Source organism: Apium graveolens, chromosome 1, assembly GCF_009905375.1.
Source record: "Apium graveolens cultivar Ventura chromosome 1, ASM990537v1, whole genome shotgun sequence".
In the NCBI taxonomy this organism is placed as follows: Eukaryota; Viridiplantae; Streptophyta; class Magnoliopsida; order Apiales; family Apiaceae; genus Apium; species Apium graveolens.
The window spans coordinates 6027443-6050327 of record NC_133647.1 but is presented as its reverse complement, the minus strand read 5'-3'; the positions used below and the strand labels follow the sequence as shown (position 1 = coordinate 6050327).

The window sequence follows — 22885 nt, the reverse complement described above, 5'->3', positions numbered from 1 at the left end:
TCTTAGTCTGTGGAGGTGCAGCTTGCATTTCTTGATCCCGAGGTTCAATGTTTTCAGATGGTTTAGCAGGAATTTATTGTGAAGATTTTAGTTTGGTCAGGATAGCAATTTGCTGTTTCTTTTGTTTATCCTTTTTAGCCTCTATAGCAGCTTGCTTCTTTTCCTTCTTCAATCTGGCCTTTTCTTCTCTCTTTGCTTGAGCAAATTGAGGATGTCCAGCCACCACACAAATCTCTTTACCATTTCTGAATACTTTAGCAATTCTTCTTTTCAACACTGAATCAGTTGGATCTTTATAGAAAGCAATTGACCTAGACAGAAGCTTCTTCTCATCAGGCCTAGGTGTCTTAAACACGGTATCCAAAGGGTTCTTCAAAGATGACTTTGAGTAGTGTACCCTTGGTTTCAGAATTATTTCAGCCTTTGGGGACTTGATGCAGGATGTTTGCCCTCTTTCCAGATAATTCATGCTCATGTCATTCACTGAGATTTCCTTTACTTGGTAGTGATGGATGGCTGACATTTCTGTTTTCTTTGCTAGGGCAAATTTCTGTTGAATTACCTCATCAATTTTCCCCCAGTTGAGTGAACTCAACTACTTCTCCTCAGCTGCTTTCAAGCTGGCTGCTGCTGCTTTTATCAAATCTATGCTATCTGTCATTGATGGCTTAGAGATGGCAATTGGAGGTACAATTGCCTTGCTGATTTGAATGTTTAACTGCTCCCCCTCACTTGGTCCTTTCTCCCCCTTTTTGTTATCATCAAGTTGAAGGGAGGAGGAGGTTTGAGCAGCCACCAAATTCTGTAGGAGATTTGTCTGTTGGGCATGGTGAAGATGAATTGCTGTGAGAGATGCTTCCATAGCTGCCATCTTTGTATCTAAAGCATCTACCTTTGTAGCTAGATCAACATTCTTCCTTAATTGCTTTTTGATGTCAAGCAAGGCAGTGTCTGGAATCTTGGAATCTATCTTGTCTGATACACCCTTTTTCACCTCATCAATTGAGCCCTTGATGGTGTGTATATCTCTAGTGTGTTGGAGACCTGAAATTTGATGAAGTTGCAGGGAGGCTAGATGTGCTTGAAGGAGCTTCTTGGTGTTGGCATTGGTAGTGGCTTGAAGAGCAGTATGTGTCTGATTGATTAGTTGGATTAGGGTGGTTTTGAAATGATGATCATCACATTCCTTTGAAAATACCCAAGAGGGCAGTCCTGATCTTGAGCTTGAGCCCACTTCTCCCCCTATGTTCATTGCTGCATCTCCACTATCTCCACTTTCATCATCAAAGAAATCAGCTGAACCACCAGTCTCATAGTCCACATCACCAGCTGTAGAGGGTAAAGCTGTGATGGCATCCTTAGCTCTTAGCATAGACTGAGTAGTGTGCACCAAGTTTAGCATCCTTTCTGCATTATCATTGCCCTGTTCAGCTAGAAGTTGATAAGCTGAAACAGGGTGAGTAAATGCCTCAGCATCAAGGGAGGTGGATTCTATTACAGCTTGAGGTTGCTGAGATTGTCCCTCCCTATCTGCATTTTGTACATTCATTAACTCACTAGCAATGACATCCAACCTTATAGCTCCAGTACCTGCATTTCTCTCATTTTCTCTCTTTTGTTGCATCAGGGTCTGACCCTGGCTCCCCACCCTCACACCCTCACCTTTACCATATAAGGTGGGACTCCTCTCACTTACTTTTGCCAATCCTGAAGAAGTGGATTGCATGAGTTCACTCTTTTTCTCTCCTTTTTCCTGGGTGCAACCCAGACTCTCACTCAAGTCACTCGTCTCTCTCAGTCCTAAGAGTGATTGTACAACTGCTAGCTCTTCTGCACTTGAAATAATTAAAGTTTGAGATGATGCAGAGATACTCGATGGATGAGTAATATCCGTCGATGGAGCAGTTTTGCTATCCGACGGATGACCGCTGTTAAGCTTATCCGTCGGGGAACAATCACTACTCGACGGATGAGCAATATCCATCGAGAGAGTAGAAGTGAATGAGCTGGGAATGGAAACTATTGTTGACTCTGTGCTGATTGAAGATAATTTTGGCACAGATGATACAACAGCTCCTGAAAGAATTGGCAAGTGAGCCAACAAATCATCCAATGGATGATGCTCACTTGCACTGAACATTGGCTTCCCAAACAGAGTTAAAGAAGGGGAATCAGGAATTGATGTGTTAATCATATCCACATCCAGAGAATTTGTGGGAGAGTTTTGTGTGGGTGGTGCTTCTATAACTAGAGAATTTGGCTGTGACTCCACATTTATTGGAGCCACATCAATCTGAATTTAAGAAGGTGCAGTAACTATGTCTTTTGCACCAGTTTGCACAGTGTGTGAGTCCTGTGCATCCCCAATTGTTTTGGATTTCTTCTTTCTGATATAAGTTGGGAGGATGCAGCTAGAAGTGAGCTTTTATCCTTTTAAGCACTGCAGTTTCCAGTGTGGCTAGGCTGGACACCACTCAACTCTCCATCCTTATTCTTGGGGTTTCTTTTATGTACACCCTTTCCCTCACCTTTCTTACCCACCTTCACACTCCCCTCTTTGGTTTTGGTGGATTTTTCAACTGGTATCTTTTGAGAGATACCAGAGGGGGTTTTCTTTGATTTGGATTTAGAAGTTGTTGTAGTTTTGGCAGCTTGGGCAGGCAACTGTTTGTTCATTGACACAGTTGCCATTGCTACACTGGAATTCAAAGAAATTGTTGAGACAGGAGTAGTAGAGGGGATAGATGAACTTACCTCACTTACCTAAGGTGCCTCCATTACAGGAAAATAGACCAATGGCACATCCTTGTGATGATTGGCCCTGTTCAGATCTGCAATGAGTCTTCTCTCTTGAATCCAACACTCTACCTTGTTGTTAGGGTTATCAAGCACAATCTCTTCACAAAGGTGGTTAGCTAACATCATAAAGAATCTAGCATAGTATACATTTTTACCCCTCTTGTTCAGTTCACCCAATTTGTAACCCAACTCAATTAAAATAAGATCACTGAAATTGTAAAAGCTATCTGTAACTAGCATATAAAGCATGTTAAGCATGGAAATGTTGACTGAATCAAAGTTACTGATTTTACCTGAGAAAACCTTGGTCACTACATCACATAGGTAACTCCATTCTTTCCTAAGACCTAGTCTTCTAATGTCACTTAACTTAGAAGTAGACAGGGCATAGTTCATGGAATTAAGCATATTGATAATATCAGTGTCAGTGTGTGGTGAGGTTACAGTATTATCAGGAATTTTGAAACATGCTTTGATTATGTCACTATTAATACAGAATTCTTTACCCTTAATGGTAAGAGTGATAGTCTTATCTGTTGAGTTGTAGTTGGCAGTGGACCACATCTCTTCAACAACCTCACAGAAGATAGTAGGAGATTCCAGCATGGCATAATTGAGTTTGCAGTTTTTCACAAAATCCATCATTTTGTGGTAGTCTTCAGTGTGTTGAATGCCCTTGTTTACTAATGCAGTGAAGTTGTTTTTCTCGTAGATGAACCAGTTTGAGACATGATCTTGACCACGGGCGCCATTGTTAGAGAATAAAAACTTGAAGAAGATGATTAAGTGCTTTGAGAGAGAAAAAGATTAGAGCAGTTGAATTTGAGAGTGATAAAAGAAAAATGATTGAAAAGAATAAGCTTTTATATTTTTCTCAAAAAAATAACTGCCAAAAGTAACAAAGTGAAATAAAGTAACCAATGAAAATTGCCTAAAATAGCCGTTAAAAAATAAACTGTAAAAATTCTAACCTTTATCCGTCGTGTTATGCTTACAGACTGTAAGTAATCTCGATGGATAAGGTTCAGAGAATCGACAGCTAGGATTAAGACAATTCGACGGATGAGGATAAACTGCTATCCGTCGAGAAGTAAAATATTCCAGAAAAATAATTGATTCGTTTTTCAAATGATGTATCGACGGATGACCGAATTCGATGGATAAGGATCATCCGTCGAGATGTGAATTCTGACTTAGCCAAAATTTTCATCCAAGACAGAAAGAAAATAATTAAATTTCTGGCTGCATTACAACTTGCAAACTATTCCAAATAGATTTAGGAGAAATTAAGCATACCTAGTTCACTCACCAACCTTGAAAAGGTGGATTCATCCAGTGGCTTGGTAAAAATGTCTGCAAGTTGCTTCTCACTTGGAACAAAATGTAACTCTACAGTACCATTCATTACATGTTTCCTTATGAAATGGTACTTGATGTCTATATGCTTTGTCCTTGAATGTTGCACTGGATTTTCAGTGATGGCAATTGCACTTTTGTTGTCACAGAAAATAGGAATCCTTTCAACTTGCAAACCATAGTCTAGCAATTGATTTCTCATCCATAAAATTTGTGCACAGCAACTGCCAGCAGCAATGTATTCAGCTTCAGCTGTAGAGGTAGACACTGAATTTTGCTTTTTACTGAACCAGGACACAAGCTTGTTTCCTAGAAATTGATAGGTTCCTGTTGTACTTTTTCTATCAATTCTACAACCTGCATAATCTGCATCTGAATAACCAGTTAGATCAAAACCAGAATCTCTAGGGTACCAAATGCCAAGTTTTGGTGTTCCCTTGAGATATCTGAAAATTCTCTTTATAGCTATTAGGTGAGATTCTCTAGGATCAGCCTGAAATCTAGCACATAAACATGTATCAAACATTATGTCTGGCCTACTAGCTGTTAAGTACAAAAGTGAGCCAACCATGCCCCTATAGCTTGAAATATCCACAGACTTTTCAGTAGTGTTTAATTCAAGCTTAGTTGCAGTCGACATGGGAGTTTTTGCAGATGTACAATCCATTAGATCAAACTTCTTTAGAAGATCATAAATATATTTAGTTTGACTAATGAAAATTCCATCACTGACTTGCTTAACTTGTAAACCAAGAAAGTAAGTCAGTTCTCCCATCATGCTCATTTCATACTTACTTTGCATCAATTTGGCAAACTTTTTGCAAAGTTTCTCATCTGTAGAGCCAAAGATAATATCATCTACATAAATCTGTACAAGTATGCTAGAGCCATTAACATTTCTAAAGAATAAAGTTTTATCTACAGTACCTCTTGTAAAGTGATTTTCCAAGAGAAACTTTGATAAAGTGTCATACTAGGCTCTAGGTGCGTGCTTCAAACCATAGAGTGCTTTCAAGAGATAGTAAACAAAATCTGGAAAATTTGGATCTTCAAAACCAGGAGGCTGACTGACATATTTGGCCCTTAATCTTGTATACTTCCAGCTATTTTGTAGACTTTTCAATCTAGTGAATAGATCTTGTACTGACAGATAGTCTTGAATCTTGAACTTGTCTGCATTCTGTATTCGAGAAGTATGTTGAGATCTCCAGTTTGTTCTATAGAGAAGTGACATCTCGATAAGTATAATGACTTATCGAGATCTCTAAGTTCTCTATAGGTATACTTGACTTATCGAGGTCTCTTGATCTCTGTATATGAAATGACTTTTCGATTTTTCTAAGATCTCTACATGTAGAAATGACTTGTCGATATCTCTAAGATCTCTATATACACATTTTGACTTGTCGATATTTCTGATATCTCTATATGAGAAATTGACTTGTCGATATATCCAGTTCTTCACATCTTCATTTGACTTGTCAATATCTCTGAGTTCTCTATATGTAGAAATGACTTGTCGATATCTCCAATTCTCTACGTCTTCATCTGACTTGTCGATATCTCTAAGAATTCTCTATAAACCATTTTGAACTTCTCGATAAGTCATTCTGGACTTCTCGAAAGACTTCTCGATATAGCTTGATCTATGACTTATAGATTTCTTGACTTAGAACATTTTTCCTAGAACAACTTTATTCAACTCTAAACTTCTACACTTTTCTCTGATGCATGATCATGGCTTAATCTTCTTCTAGAGTTTATTCCTTAGCATGAATTTGTTCACAAAAAAATCATCTAGTCTAATCTTCTAACCTTTTTACAGACCCAAGAAATATAATACAGAATACAAAATTGATTATCAAACAACTAAATCTCAGGGCTGTCAATATAACTTAGTCTTATTATTATACAGGCATGTCTTGCACAACAATCTCCCCCAATTTCTGAAAAGATTTCTTAACACAAATTCATGCCACATAACAAGACTAAGCCTAAACTAAAATCAGTTACATAAAATTGACAAATTGATAAATACAAACTTTTATACATTTGATGATTACATAAGTTCAACAATTACAGCCATCAAGTGAATTTTTCATAGCCCGGTTATTTCCTAATGAGGTCCTTGAGATTTACTAGTACTTGTAGTTCTTCAATTATTTATGTCCCTCTTAAGGCTTCTACCAGCTTGAGTCATTTATCCAATGAGCAACTGTTGAGGTAACCAACTCTAAATCTTGAGAATCTGCCAACTTGAATGTTTAGAAAATGTCCATCTTTAGATATTCAACTCAGCCCCCTAGCCTTGAGTTCATGTGATCTTTTCTCAAACATCTCTATATCCCTGAAATACTTCCTTTCCCTTTCCTCCTTCTCAGCCTTAATCCTAGCATGTCTTTCATTCCTTTCTCTCAGCCTTTCAGACATCACAACCTTCCACATTCTTGTACTTGTATCATTGGCCTTCATCAGGATAATCACCCTCTTCAATTCTGTAATTGAGAATGTTTCCACTACTTCCCTGCTAAGCAAGATGAAGGAGCCATCCAAATAGTAGATTCTCACTTTTGGCAAAGAAACAACCCAAACTTTGACTATTTCTTCAGATAGTTGTTGAAAGTAATCATCATTTTTTACGCTCACGCTTAAAGGTAGAAAATCATCTTGATTGAAACAGTTCCAGATGACACCAGCATCAACTTACATTTTCTTAAATTTTCTCCCAATAGTCTTGGAGGCTTGAATGAATGTAGGTTTGTGATTTTCTTTAGCGTGACTTTGTTGGATCTGATTGGTAGTTTGAGTAAGGTATTTGCAGTTTGTTGGAGTAGGAATTTAGGCTTTTGAATTGGGATTGGTTGAGATTGTGTTTATTTTTTCTTGGTGGTTTGAGTAGTTTTGACTTGTGAAACTTTTACTTCATGGACATTCTTTTTCTATGACTCCCTTTCACCACTCCTCCTACTTTTCTTTCCATCTTCTTTTCTCTCTTCTTTCTCCTTTCTTTTCTCATACATCTTGCTTCCTGTTGCTTTAGAAGATTGACTTGGATTTGAACCAGAAGATTTGTGTTCATCTTTTTTCTGCTCATCATCATCCAAATCATCTTTGGTATTGAGTTGAGTTCTATGCAACAGGTTATCAGCATTTTTTAAATATCTTCCCAGTATCTTTATCATCTCTTCATCTTCTACAGTCTTGATCCTTTTGTGCTTCAAACCAACTTCTATCATCATGATCAACCTCAAATTTTACATGACACACTGCTTTGGAATCATAAATTTTTTGCACCTTTGGTTGATGAACAGATGTAGGTCACTCCCTTGCTAGGTTGGAGATATGCTTCTGGAAAAGCAGTTATTTGAGCCTTTTTGAGTTCATTTAGCAATACTGTGTCGTCTGGAATCACCCCGTTGACTTTGTTGATCAGAATAACTGGCTCAATGATTTTTTCGATATAAGATAATTGAGAGACATCTGCATACATCTGTCCATACCAAAGTCATTTATGTTGGCTACAATCCTCATTTCCTGAAAGCTGTTCACAGTCCAAAGCCTTTTTGTAGGTGAAGAAGTTATTGGTTAGAGAAACTTTGAGAACCCGGAGTAATTTATCAAACGCTTTGTCCAGACAGGGTCCTTAGCTCCTTTCTGTAGTCTCTCTTTCTGAACATCAACTTGACTTGTTTGAACTGTGGTTGTGGCTTGACTGAATGATTTTAGCAATCTATATCTCCCCCATAGTCTTGGTATAAGGCAAGATTAGAGGAGTAGGATTTCAGGTCTAACTGCTTCTGGAAATACGGGAAGAGGAATGTTTAAAGCACCCATAATAGCTCTCAAAGAGACAGAATTTTGCATTTGGAGATGTTTATGGGAGTCTACTAGGGTTTTGATGTCTTCCTATTGACTCTGCACCAAAGCTGTCAACTGAGAGACTTGAGTTGACAAAGAAGCATTGAAAGACTATAGTGAAGAGATTTGAGCTTGCAGATTTTGGATTTTTCGGGGTGTTGATATAGACAAGGGTTGTACTGAGCTTGATGCTACAAAAGAACCAACAGAATTTTACACAACATTTTTCACATCCTCTATGACCAAGGCTGTGATGCCCTCCAAATCCGGGGTCTAGATTTGGGAGTCACTGACCGATAAACCACAATATAATAGGCACAACGGAATTAAAATAATAAATATGACCCTTTGCATGAAACTGGATGGATCACAGGTTATAGTATGAAACAGACACTAATACAAACCAAATGTTATTACAACCCATAAGTCTATTTAGTTTTACAAATTATTCAGATATTATTATAAACCTCTAGACTAGTCAAACATCCCAGAACAGTCTACCTAGAAAATACATCAAACTATTTACAAATGCACAACTCCAGGGGAAACCTGGAACTCAAACCTGCTCTGACTTAGCTGAAAGATAATAATAATAAACAAGTATGAGCGAAGAAATGCTCAGCAAGCAATATATAGTTCATAATTGAACAACAATAACAATAGCTGAGTAAAACCAGAATCTGATATAATCTTTAATATTTAAGCGACATCTTCAATAAATCATAATTATACACTATGTTGCTCCTGATGATCAGTCATGAAACAGCATCGGTATCCCGCAGCCATACCGTAAATATAGGTCTCGGTATCCCGAAGCCATACCGTACCTATTGGATATCCATGAAAAGGAATATATTCGCCTTGTAAGATATTACACTTTCGTATAATAGCTCATGCTAGACCGCTGCATCGGCCTTTTACGCTAACCAATAACAAATTCACAAAACAATTTTGATTAAAGGAGTCGTATCAATGACATCCTTATCCATTTAACTCCCCATTTCACATGGTCCGGAGTAATCGCATCAACTGATGGCGAAATAACTAGAACAATTAGTTATTCGCTGATCTCATCTCAACGTTCCACTGTATAAAGTAATTTGCAGCGAAATAAAAATTGTTAACTATTCTGAACTTAGAATAGTATAGAAACTTGCATAATAGAGTTCAGAATAAATATCGCTTGAACGTTAATTGAAGGTAGGGATACTTGCAATTATACTACAAGAAAGTTCAGGATTACTTGCCTGGTATAAGAATAAACAAAGTAATTCACTATTCTGAATTTAGAATAGGGCAGAAAACTTGCAATATATCATAAGAATGTTCAGGAATACTTGCCTGGTATGCTCGATAACTTCTCACTATAACGCTGGTTTATAACTGTTGGCTATCAACTCTGTCTAACACTTGATTGTGCTCCTTGCTACTCGATTCTATAAACAAAAGGACTATCTTAATTGACAGAACCAAACTCAATCGACGTAACTATATGTCTTGACGTCTACCCGATCGTTTATAACTAATCATGACATTTTAAAACTGTAAACAAATAGCATGCATATCATATAACACGTAATCATGTTATTCATATAACACATAATCACATAATTTATGTAACACATAAGTCAGATGGTCAAAAGATAGGTCTCAGTACGTTTAGAATTGAAATCAGGTCAATAGCAGTATTTATCGATCAGCTACCGACTCAAAATGACTCACAAATCAAAAGACCTTTCAATAAAAAAGAAATTAGGTCTCGAAAGTATTTTTATAGGAAGAGGAATGTTTTTATGAGTCTACACACGTTCGTTTCGTATTAAACGGGCGAATGGTTTATTTATTACGAATAAGATAAGAATAAAATAGAAATATATCAATTAATAATAATATTAATTGATTTTAAATAACTAAATATAAATTTTAAAAGCTCAAAAATAATTTTTAAGGATTATTTGAATTAATTATAAATAATTTATATTTTATTTAACTATTTATAAATAAAATTATTTGATTACAAGATTTAATCAATTAATTAAATCCATAAATAATTAACTAAAATAAATTATAAATAATTAAATCAAATTGGATTTTTTTTGAAAATAATAAAAAAATAATATTTTTTTTGGAATTTAAAATAATTAGGTAAATAATTTTTTTAGAATTTAAAATAATAACTAAATGATTTTTGAAATTTAAAGAAATGATTTTTAGAAAATAGAAAATGAATTTTGATTAAAGTTTAAAAGGAAAAGGGCGGAAACAGAATTAAGAAACAGAAATTGGGAATTCTAGGTTTAAAACCGGGTTTGAATTAAAATGAAATGGGTCGGGACCAGGTCACCCAAACCCATCCGGGTTGTAGGTCGGGACTACAACCTACAATCTTTTAGCATAAATCGACTATATTGAACATGCTAAAGCTATTCCTACTATCAAAATCACCCAAAGATCAATATAAAGAAGAACACTAATTCGAACCCAAAACCAAAAAAATGAATTAACAAGATAATCAACCTTTGTTGATGATGTTTGTATCAATAGATAGAGCATGAAAAGGGCTTCAATTCGAGCATTAGAACGTCAAAAAGGATCACCAAAGCTCCTGAAATCGTTGGATGAAGAACAAGAATGGATTTGTAACCCCAAAACTCAAGTTCTTGATTTTCTTTCTATTTTCTGAATGTTTTAATGAAAATAAATGTCTTAAAAAGAATTATGCAGCTATTTATATTGTCTGAAATTCTATATCCAAAATCAATTAAGGATGTTTTAATCCCATAATTAAAATAATTATGCCCAAAAATAATATTTATGGGAAATAATTTTAGAAGCAATAAATATAAAATTTATATTAAAATTCCCCAAAAATTAGAAATAATTCAAAAATGCAAAGATATTGGATATTTGATAGTCCCAAAATTTTATAAAAATAAAAATACGATTTTCGAGGGCTTTAACGTCATGGTAGGGTCTCGGTCCGTTTGTTTTTGAGAAACCGAAATGATTCCTAAATTAACAGAAAACCCCGAAAACACATAAAATACATTCAAACGCACATAAAACGAGATAAAACGAGTACCTCGATAAAGACGTTAATAAACACACGTCTAGATTGCGGATCGATTCAAATAAATGCTTATTAAACACATAACAATTAATCGAAAAAGTTTCTGGTCCTTGCGGGGCCACAAATAGCAATCACTACAAGAAATTTGCAATCACACAACACCTATGAAACAACGGTCGACCAAAAAACCGTTGCCCCAAATTAGGAGACGACGGGGAATTTTTTTTCCGCGAATAACTGTTGTTAGACAACATGTAGAACAACGGTTATAGCAGTTTTTCGAAAGACTTGTCTCTGTGGCATCCTCTTATCGAGGTAGACAACAGTTCTTAAATTACACTGTTGTCATAGATCTTTAACATAACAGTCCAAAACCGTTGTTAATAAGCTAACCTATTGTAAACTCAGACAATGGTTTTGGACTAATTTGAAAAAACAGTTGTTACAAAATATACATATAAACAACGGTTTACGGAGTCTGTTGTATAAAGGAGTCAACAGAGAAGCATCATACAACGGTTTTACAATTTTGACAGAATAACTGTCGTCTGTTTACAAGAATCATGGCACCACCTGATTGGTGGAAAATATTTCACTTGGATCGCTGAGTTGGCGAAATGAGAGTCGTTGATTGATTTTACTTGGATTGCTTAGTTGGAAGAATGAGAACCATCGATTGTGAGAATTTATCACACAACGGTATTTTGCAGAAACCGTTGTCTAAAATCTAAAATTCAGATTGATTGATAATTAGCGAAATAATCTTTTCAAATGATTTTTTAGACGATCAAACCTTACGGATGTTAACATATATTGATTTTAGCCATGTAAAAAAATAATAATAAATTTCAAAATTTAACTTGCTTGACTTTATAAGGAAAATGAGGTAAAAGTACAACTTCCTAAAACAAGATTCGTTGCCGATTAACGAAATAAATTTTTCAAATGATTTTTTGGGCGATCCAACCGTACGAATCTTAACATATATTGATTTTAGCCACGTAAAAAAATAAAATAAAAAAAAAATTTATCTTGCTTGAGTTTTTAAGGAAAATGAGGTAAAAGTACAACTCCCTAAAACAAGATTCGTTGCTGATTAACGAAATAATTTTTGAAATAATTTTTTGGACGATCCAACCGTACGGATGTTAAAATATATTAATTTTAGCCATATAAAAAAATTATAAAATTTTTTAAAATTTATCTTGCTTGGCTTTATAAGAAAAATAAGGTAAAAGTACAACTCCGTGAAATAAGATTCATTGCTGATCAAGGACATATTTTTTCAAAATATTTTTTGGACGATCCAACCATACGGATGTTAAAATATATTTATTTTAGCCATGTAAAAAAATAATAAAAAATTTCAAAATTTATCTTCCTTGAGTTTTAAAGGAAAATGAGGTAAAAGTACAACTCCCTAAACCAAGATTCGTTGCCGATTAACGAAATAATTTTTTGAAATGATTTTTTCGACGATCAAACTGTACGGATATTAACATGTATTGATTTTAGCCATGTAAAAAAATAATAAAAAAATTTAAAATTTATCTTGTTTATGTTTTTAAGGAAAATGAGGTAAAAGTACTACTCCCTAAAACAAGATTCGATGCCGATTAACGAAATAAATTTTTTGAATGATTTTTTGGACGATCCAACCGTACGGATGTTAAAATATATTAATTTTAGCCATGTAAAAAAATAATAAAAAATTTCAAAATTTATCTTCCTTGAGCTCTAAAGGAAAATGAGGTAAAAGTACAATTCCCTAAAACAAGATTCGTTGCCGATTAACGAAATGATTTTTTGAAATGATTTTTTCGACGATCAAACCGTACGGATGTTAACATATATTGATTTTAGCCATGTAAAAAAATAATAAAAAAATTTAAAATTTATCTTGTTTGTGTTTTTAAGGAAAATGAGGTAAGAGTACTACTCCCTAAAATAAGATTCGATGCCGATTAACGTAATAAATTTTTTGAATGATTTTTTGGACGATCCAACCGTACGGATGTTAAAATATATTGATTTTATCCATGTAAAAAAATAATAAAAAATTTCAAAATTTATCTTGCTTGACTTTATAAGAAAAATGAGGTAAAGGTACAACTCCATGAAACAAGATTCAATGCTGATTAACAACATATTTTTTTAAATGATTTTTTGGACGATCCAACCGTACGGATGTTAAAATATATTGATTTTAACCATGTAAAAAAATAATAAAAAATTTTAAAATTAATCTTGTTTGAGTTTTTAAGGAAAATGAGGTAAAAGTACAACTCCCAAAAACAAAATTCGTTGCCGATTAACGAAATAAATTTTTCAAATGATTTTTTCGACGATCCAACTGTACGGATGTTGAGATATATCAATTTTAGTCATAAGAAAAAATTATTAAAAAATTTTAAATCCATCTTGCATGTGAGGATTAGAAAATCCGGTAAAAGTACCCCTCCCGACAAGAAGACTCGTTCCCAATTTACAAGATTAATTTTTAAAATGATTTTTTAGACGATCCAACCGTACGGATGTTAAGATATATCAATTTTATTCATTAGAAAAAATTATTAAAAAATTTGAAATCCATCTTGCATGTCAGGATTAGAAAATTCCGGTAAAAGTACCCCTCCCGACAACGAGACTGGTTCCCGATTTACTAGATTAATTTTTCAAATGATTTTTTTGACGATCCAACCATACGGATGTTAAGATATATCAATTTTATTCATTAAAAAAAATTATTAAAAAATTTGAAATCCATCTTGCACGTCAGGATTATTAATTCATTTTTTCAATGATCCAACCATACAGATACGAAGATATATTGATTTTAATCATACGAAAAAATTATTAAAAAATTCAAAATAATCTTTTATGTGAGGAAATACTGTATTGAGATATATTGATTGTAATCATAAAAAGAATTATTCATAAAATTTTAAATTTATCTTGTATGATTTTTTGTTGAAAATCGAATAGAAGTGCAACTCAAAAAAATAAGACTATTTCTTGATTAATTAATTAATTTCTTAAAAAATGCTTTTAGGGTCATCTTGCAAAATGTTAATATATATTAATTTTTGTTATGTAGAAAAATAATTTAAAATTTTCAAATTTGTTTCAAATAATTTTGTATAAAAAATTATGTGAAATTATTTAAAATAAAAATTATTCTATTAATATAAAGTAAAATACAAATAAGTATTTAATTATAATATATAAATAAAAAAATATTTTATGATTTTTTTCATTTTCACACAATTTTTGGTTTCCCCCTTTAATTTTGATTTCCCACTTCCTTCTAATTTTCATTTCCCCCTACTTCTCCCCTTCCCCTTTCTTAGATCTGACCCCTCTTCTTCTCCTCTTCTCCTCTTCTTCTCGTGCTTGTCTCTACTCTTCCATCTCCCTTAACCATCTCCCTCACCCAATCTTGTTTCTCTTTAACAAAATTGCATATGAATTGCATATAAGTTGTTTATCATTTGCAAGGTTAGGTTCTATGATTGTTGTGCTTAATTTACTCCATGGGAACAGCTTCTATTCCCAACTTGCAGATTAATAATTGAATTAAAATCAAAGAGAAAGGCATTCGGGGGAATGAATATGAGTAGTTGTTGTTCCACCACTTATCTGACCACCCCCTTCCTCGTTTTGTTACTTCCTCTCTTTCCAACAAAATCACCATCTCAGTAGCTGAAGTTGAAAATGATGATGTTTTTCACGATTTTATGAAGGATAGAGAGAATGAAGATTTTGTTACTAAGATTATCGATAGTCTCTGGCTCAGGGATGTCAAACACATTGTCAATGTCAAAACTCAACTGCGCTCTCACTCGTCACAACTGTACCAGGAGGTCTGAAACTTGTTACCCTCTTTTTTCTTTTTTATTATTATTGTTGAGTTATAATTTCCAGCTTATCTTGTAATTGCTGATTGATTCTAGTTTTATAGTCCGTAGATGACGAAAGTGAGGGCGGGTTCTTAAAACTGAAAACAACCAGTGAATGGGTTCTTTATGTTAATTGTTGGATTTTTGATATACCCTTTTGAATTCTTGATGAATCTTGTTGACCCCTATTTGTGATTTGTGTTGTTTCAGAAAGGTAGTTGTGGTATTGGAGGAATTGGTATTGGCCATACAGTAAAAAATGAATTTTGTTCTTCTTGTTCTTACAAGTATGTTTCGTCCCCCTTTAATTTTTTAATGCCAATATATATGGGATCATGTTTATGTACTAATCAGGTGAATTGGATTTGTGTTTTTAGGGAATTTTGTTTTTGTTTTAGTGAATGTTTAGGGAATCACATTGCAACTCTTATAGCCTCCAGGGTTCTCTTTTACATTGCAACTCCCACTGCTTCTTTGCTTGTACATGCTTATTACTCATGCTGCTAACACTAGCACTGTGTGGAAAACTTTCAGTGGTACTATTTCTACCCTTCTTTTGGTAGTACAAGTTGCCCTGTGCCTGTCAATTTAGATTTATAATTCTTTGATAGGAGATGCCCCTGTAGCCATCGCACGTGGTGGCTTTTCTGGGATATTTCCTGATTCCAGTATGATCGCGTACAAGTGGGCATTGTTGAAAGGTTTGCCCAATATGATTCTGTGGTGTGACGTGCAACTCACAAGCGATGGAGTGGGGATCTGTTTTCGGGAACTTACTCTTGACAGTGATTCTGACATCTCAAATGTTTTCAACAACAGCAAGAAATCATACATTGTGAATGGTGTCAGTACAACAGGATGGTTTTCAGTGGATTTCACCCTGAGTGCTCTCAGCAATATATCATGTAAGTCAATTTTTTAATTAGTCTTGTTGGAGATTTCATAAGACTTAATCATGGGAAAAAAAGAGTTGCCAATAGTCTTTATTAAAATGATGACAATGATTTTTCTGGATGGTAACAATCTTCCTTGTAAACTTGGACAGTAAGCCAGAGAGTTCCCTTTCAGCCACATGAGTTTGATTCCAGCTCTTTTCAAGTAGTTACTGTTGGAGATTTGGCTGAGCAATTGAATTTGGCTGGGCAGTTGAAGCCACCGGGATTATGGTTAAATATTCAGGTAACCACTAAACTCCCCATCATATTTGATATCAGATTATAAGAGAATACTATCAGATTATATGAGAATACTAAGAATATATTTGTTTTAGGGAATCACATTGCAACTCTTATAGCCTCCAGGGTTCTCTTTTACAGGATGATGGTGGGAAAAAGATCGAGCTTAAGCCTGGGTTTTATATGGAGCATGATGAGAATGTTAGTTATTGCTTTGAATACATGCTGCTACTATAAGTTTATCTGGAATTTACTAATTGCCTCAAAGAAAAATGAATTACATGTTCCTCATTACATGTTAAAAATAGTTCTAGCTTATTTAAAAAGTTATATACTCCCACTGCTTCCCTGCTCAAACTAATTCTTTATGCTGTACAGGTCGGGGCCGTTGTCGTTGGATTCGATCGTTATTTTAACTATTACAAAGTCCAGTAAGTTTTCCCCCAGTTTACATTTCTAGTAAAAAGTAATTTTTGCATCTTATTTTATGCCTACAGAGTTCCATTGAAGGGAAGTTATGACAGAAAATTATGTTTTTAGCACAAATACTGCATTTGCCTTACCTGGATCATATGACAAGGGTGACGCTCATCTATTAAAATTTAGGTAGTCTTAGGCTCCATTTGTTTTCGGAAAATACTTGTCCGCAAAATGCTTTTTCTGTGTTTGTTTGACTTTCAGAAAGAAAACTTCAATATTTTCCTGTGTTTGTTTGGTCTTTTGGAAATTAAATATTTTTCAAGAGAGCAAAATTCGTTCAAGAAAAGTGATAAATTTGTGGAAAATGACTTCCCCTTTTCATGACGGGAAAACATGTTCCAAAATGAACATTATCTCAACGTTTTTGATAATTTTTTCGGTAACAGCGAAATAACGGAACATTTTTCCCGAGATTTTTCATATTTCTCAGCCTCTCTTTTAGTTGAAAATAATTAATTATACACAAGAACACACAAACTCTTAGGGTTAGCCATATATTAAAAATATCAAAAATTAATATTCTTTTATTAAGTGAATGTTTCTATATTTATTATAAATTTTTATATTAGATACCCTCCTGGCCATGATATTGCTTGTAGTGGTTGATGTTTATTATCTCTGTAATGCTACTGGCTGTATCTACAAATTGGGTGAAGGCATAATATTGTTAATTATAGGTTTTACTCTTTAATTTTATTTTTTTCTGCCTTCTTTTTAACTGTTCTTGATGTTCTATATATTCTTCTCACATTTAATTCTTGATGCAGAAAACCTTCATGTATATATGATACTTGGAACAAGAACTTGGTGGGCAAGAACAAGAACTAAGACTTGGTGTGCTAATTGGAATGATCATTCCCTTGCTTGTTTGGAAAAATAGACTAAATACCTATGCAAACTATTTATTGTGTACATTAATAAGCATGTTTAGAAATAAATTTTTTAAATTATAGTTGTAATTCTTGTAGAGAACCTTTGTATTGTTGATTTAATTTCAATTGTGAAATAACAATTGGATTACCATAATACCATTTTATTTTAAAATTGGTTTATTTTAAATAATGAGATTAATTTTCTAAAGATTTGTGCACATATTTTAAAATAAAAATAAAAAAACTGTTGTTTAAAAAAGTTCCAACAATGGTTAATATAGAATACCAGTTGTGCCTTATTGATTTTAACAAGTATTGAAAAATGCTGAATAGACTACGAAAAATCTATCTTTCAGACAACGGTGCAAAATTGTTGTGTGTTTATAAATTTCTTGTAGTGATAGCTAAAACACAATACCCAAAAAACAAAAAACCGTTGCCTAAAGTATCTCATACATTTGTTTCTTAATAAAAACCATTGTGTAACTAGATGAAATAAATACATAAACTGTTGTAGGAGTCAATTCTCATAACACTATTTTTAACTATTGTGCCAGTAAATTGTTACAACGGCTAAAAAACTGTTGTTTGTAGAATATTATAAAGGGTCATATGCGTTGTGTGAATAAAAAGAGACAGAGGCTTTATATTCAGTTGTGTGATGTATTTGTTACAATGGTGTGTAACCATTGTATGAGTTCCAAACACACCGCCCCCGGATAGACAACGAAAAATTCATCTTTTAGACAACGGTGGAAAATCATTGTCTGATTCAATATTTCTTGTAGTGAATTATAACACGTAAAATCATGACAATAATCATTTTAAACTCATACAACACTTTATATTTATTTATTTAACACAAAATATTCACATAATTTTCAAGGATATCACATTTTTCCCCCCTTAACAGGATTCTGTCCTCAAAATCAGCTTTAGAAAACAAGTGAGAATACTCAGTTCGCATTTCGCTTTCCAACTCCCAAGTCGATTCTTCAACCTTTGGATTCTTCCACAAGACTCGCACTAAAGACACATAACTTATTCCTAAGCACTATTTCCTGCCGGTCTAAAATCTGTACTGGTCGCTGTACAAAAGACAAGTCTGGCTGAATCTCGATTGGCTCATATTCTATCACATGATTCGAATCTGGAAAATAATGCTTCAACATTGACACATGGATTGGCGTTTCAATTTTCTTAAAAATATTTTTCATCGATCCAACCGTATGGATGTTAATATATATATATAAGTGATATACCAAAATTTTAAATGAAAATAATTTTATTTAGTATGCCATTTTAAAAGTCAAGCATTAGTTTGACTAGTACAACTAACTAGTGTTTAGTCATGACATGGTGTTCCAGATTTTTTAAAAATATTTTTCATCGATCCAACTGTATGGATGTAAAAAGATATAGATATTAGTGATATAACTAAAATTTCTGATCAAAATAATTTATTTGGTTTACCATTTTAACAATGAGGCATCAGTTTGACTAAAATAGCTAACTAATGTCTAGTCCTGAATTGGTGTTTTGATTTTTTTTTTTAAAAATTTATCGATCCAACCGTATGGATGTCAATTGACCTATTTATATTAGTGATATAACCAAAGTTTTAGATCAAAATAATTTTATTTGGTTTGTCATTTTAATAGTCAAACCTCGGTTTGACTAGTATAACTACATAGTGTTGAGTCCTGAATTGGTATTTCGATTTTTTAAAAAACAATTATTGATCCAACCATATGGATATGAATAGATATATATTAGTGATATAATCAAATTTTCAGTTTAAAATAAATTTATTTGGTTTGTCATTTTAATAGTCAAACATCAGTTTGAGTAATACAACTAACTAGTGTTAGATCTGAATTGGTGTTTCGATTTTTTTAAAGATATTTTTCAGAGATCCAACCATATAGATGTCAATAAATATATATATTAGTGATATAATCAAAGTTTCAGATCAAAATAATATTTAGTTTTCCATTTTAATAGTCAGACATCAGTTTGACCAGTACAACTAATTAGTATTTAATCCTGAATTTGTGTTTCTATTTTTTTTAAAATACTTTTCATCGATCCAACCGTATGGATGTCAATAGATATATATATATATATATATATTAGTGATATAACTAAAGTTTCAGATCAAAATAATTTTATTTAGTTTACCATTTTAACAGTCAAGCATCAGTTTAACTAGTATAACTAACTAGTGTTTATTCGTGAATTGGAGTTTCAATTTTTTTAAAAATATTTTTTGTCGATCCAGCGATATGGATGTCAATTGATATATATATTAGTGATATAACCAAAGTTTTAGATCAAAATATTTTTATCTGATTTGCCATTTCAAAACTCAAACATCAGTTTGACTAGTACAACTACATAGTGTTCACTCCAGAATTGGTGTTTCGATTTTTTTAGAAATAATTTTTATCGATCCAACCATATGGACATCAATAGATATATATATTAGTGATATAATCAAATTTTCAGATCGAATACCTTTATTTGGTTTGCCATTTTAACACTCAAACATTAGTTTCAGTAATAGAACTAACTAGTGTTTAATCCTGAATTGGTGTTTCGTCTTTTTTAAAAAATATTTTTCAGCGATCCAATCGTATGGATGTCTATAAATATATATATATATATATATTAGTGATATAATCAAATTTTCAGATCAAATAATTTTATTTTGATCGCCATTTTAAAAGTCAAACATTAGTTTGACTAGATCAACTAACTAACATCAATTTTATTTTTTTAACAAATAATAAAATTTGATAATTTTTATAGCGCATAATTTATTTTTTCAAGAACTAAATTTTTTTACTTGGATAACCTTTATTCTCTCCCATATTCATAATTTCAAAATATTTACTAACATTTAAATAAATTTTTTATTAAAAATTAAAATTCTGAAAAATCCTAAATACAACCAAATTCCATTGAAATATAACTTCGAAAAGAAATAAAAATATCTCAAGTTCTACAAACAAAAAAGGATTAAAATCACGTCAAAGACAATAAAATTAAACAATAAGAAACAAACTAAAGAATGTTTATAACTTAAAACTATACCTGTCAATAACTTAACAGATAAGTTTAAATCAAAAGCATGACAAAAATACAAATCCTTGAGAATCTATCGGAGATGATAAAAATCAGCCAAAAATAAGAATAATTTGTTTTGCGATGCTCTGTAATTGCCAAAATCACCAAACTCATTTGTGTAAAATCTGTTCAAATAAGAAAATTAATAAACGAAAAAAAAAACGTGAATAACACTTACAAATTAGGACTTGATTTGTGTTACATGACTCATTCAATGTTTCTACAAAGCTTGTAAAGAGTAGAATACAGTTTGTAGAGACTCAATTAGATCTTGTAAAGACTCAATTAGAGATTGTGTGAATGAGATGGAAGAAGAGAGAGTGGGGGCATGAGAAAGAGAGTCTTTTAACAACGGTTGAAAAACAACCGAAGCGAAAATTATTTTTTTATTTTTGAAAAAATACATTTAGACAACCGTTTTTTAAATTACATATGTAAAAAATATATTTAATATTATTTTGAAAATAACTGATATAAAAGGTGTTTTTTACATCGGTGGTTTTTTTAACTGATGTTAAAAGGGTGATGTCTATTGACCATTTTCTAGTAGTGCACCCTAGATAGGGAATCACAAAAGATCTCTTATACAAAATCGCATCTATTAAGGAATACCTCAATGCTCAGACAGATAGCCTTGGTGAATCCATTACACCATTGGGGAGCCACCCGATCTGAAGGTGAGCTTTGATGAGATTAATCCATGACCTCCAAGCCTAACGGGGGCGACCAACTTAACATCAATACTTCGTGTTTTCAAAACATTCTTCTAATTCTGATAAGGCAAACTTAGACAACTGTCAATTTGTATATACTCAATCCTAAATTAATCATTTTTACTGAATATTTCTTTAATATCAATCAAATCCTTCATATTAAATGTAATCTACAAGATCTATTCTAATTATTACATGAAAACATGGTAAATTAAATTAAAAATATAGCAAGGAAACATGGATTAACAGAACTTACCTTAATCCAACAAAAAATATTCTATAAAGCATGGGATTTCTTTTGTACTGACAACAACTAATCTTGATAGAGAGTTTTACCGAATATGCTAAATATATATAAATAGATGTATGTATGTTAATGAATTTGTATAAGCCCGCTCTTTGCTCTATAAATTTCTTTTTGGTGAAAATGAAACTATTTTGTTGAGAAAAGAGATCTTCTGAAAATCATTTTTTTTGAGAAATGAGAACAAAAACTAAAAGAAGATGTATTTGTGTTAAAAATTGTAGATGAACCTCTTGCTCCTCTTTGCTGTTAGGTTGAACTTATATAATGAAAAATTTAACTATCTAGAATGTTCTCAATTATGGACCGTACAACCATATACAAGCAGGCCCAAAGTTATTACATATTTATAAACTATTAGGTTTTTCCAACTTAGGCCCAAAAATAGTAGGCATTTATCAACTAAATGACCTTTACAAAAGTTACTAAAAGTAAAAATTGTAGATTTTAGAAATATGGGTTTTAAATAACTAAGTTGCATTTGACATCTATTTTTATTAATCAAATATTAGTTATTAATATTTTCTCAATTTTTAATATAATTTTCTACTAAATTGACATTAATATTATTTTTTAGTAAAGGAGATACCTACCTTTAAATAGTTTTTTTAATTCACAATTTTACGTGTTGAGTAAATTAGTTACCTTATTTTTGAAGTTATTGATATTACTTAAGTTATATGCCACTAAATTATAACCTGAATGTTTTTTTTATATATTTTATTAAAAAATAAAAAATATAATAAATGACACGCGAAACTTTTGGATGTGTATTAGTTAGTTATCTATATATATTATTAACAGTGGAATATATAATGTTTTTTTATGTATCAACGTCTGTACAAGAAATATTTTAATTGGTATTTCTCGGTGTTTATGAAAACTTAATATTTTTTACTAAAAGATAACTTATATTAATAATAGTCAAACTACGGTCAACTTGGGTTCATGTTACCTAGTCTTGTCTCAAGTGGTGATTCTATTTTTTTAAAATTCTTGTTCGACAATCGAACCATACAGATGATGTTACCTACTAATTTTTGAGATGTATAAAATTTTTAAAATAAATTTAGATTTTATATCGTGTGCTTTTATAATAATCAAATTACGGTCAACACTAGTTCCTGTTACCTAGTCCTGTCCCGAGTGGTGTTTTTATATTTTTAGTCGTGTCCCTAATTGTGGTTTTATTTTTTTTAAATTCTTGTTTGACCATCCAACAATATAGAT

The 22885-nt window shown here is 32.4% G+C and overlaps 1 protein-coding gene across 7 annotated transcripts; it reads left to right on the top strand.

Moving 5' to 3' along the window:
* Positions 1 to 14395: 14395 nt before the first annotated feature.
* Positions 14396 to 17663, top strand: LOC141660155 (glycerophosphodiester phosphodiesterase GDPDL3-like). 7 transcript variants are annotated; one of them, XM_074467131.1, is made up of 9 exons: positions 14396 to 14946; positions 15193 to 15269; positions 15360 to 15518; positions 15609 to 15887; positions 16028 to 16161; positions 16299 to 16358; positions 16536 to 16588; positions 16698 to 16763; positions 17405 to 17663. In XM_074467131.1, exons 3-9 carry the CDS (start codon positions 15467 to 15469, stop codon positions 17463 to 17465), a joined length of 705 nt encoding a protein of 234 aa, XP_074323232.1. In that variant the 5' UTR covers positions 14396 to 14946; positions 15193 to 15269; positions 15360 to 15466; the 3' UTR covers positions 17466 to 17663. The 7 variants fall into 7 exon arrangements, with proteins under 7 accessions (XP_074323232.1, XP_074323231.1, XP_074323240.1 ...); XM_074467130.1 differs by having other exon boundaries at positions 15597 to 15887; XM_074467115.1 differs by having other exon boundaries at positions 14398 to 14946; positions 15594 to 15887.
* Positions 17664 to 22885: the final 5222 nt, after the last annotated feature.

Coding starts and splice junctions, on each gene's coding strand:
- LOC141660155 (XM_074467115.1), top strand. CDS start 15,467: ATGCTTATTACTCATGCTGCTAACACTAGCACTGTGTGGAAAACTTTC. Junction 15,888..16,027: donor TGCTCTCAGCAATATATCAT/GTAAGTCAATTT, acceptor AAACTTGGACAG/TAAGCCAGAGAGTTCCCTTT. Junction 16,589..16,697: donor TTTAACTATTACAAAGTCCA/GTAAGTTTTCCC, acceptor TTATGTTTTTAG/CACAAATACTGCATTTGCCT.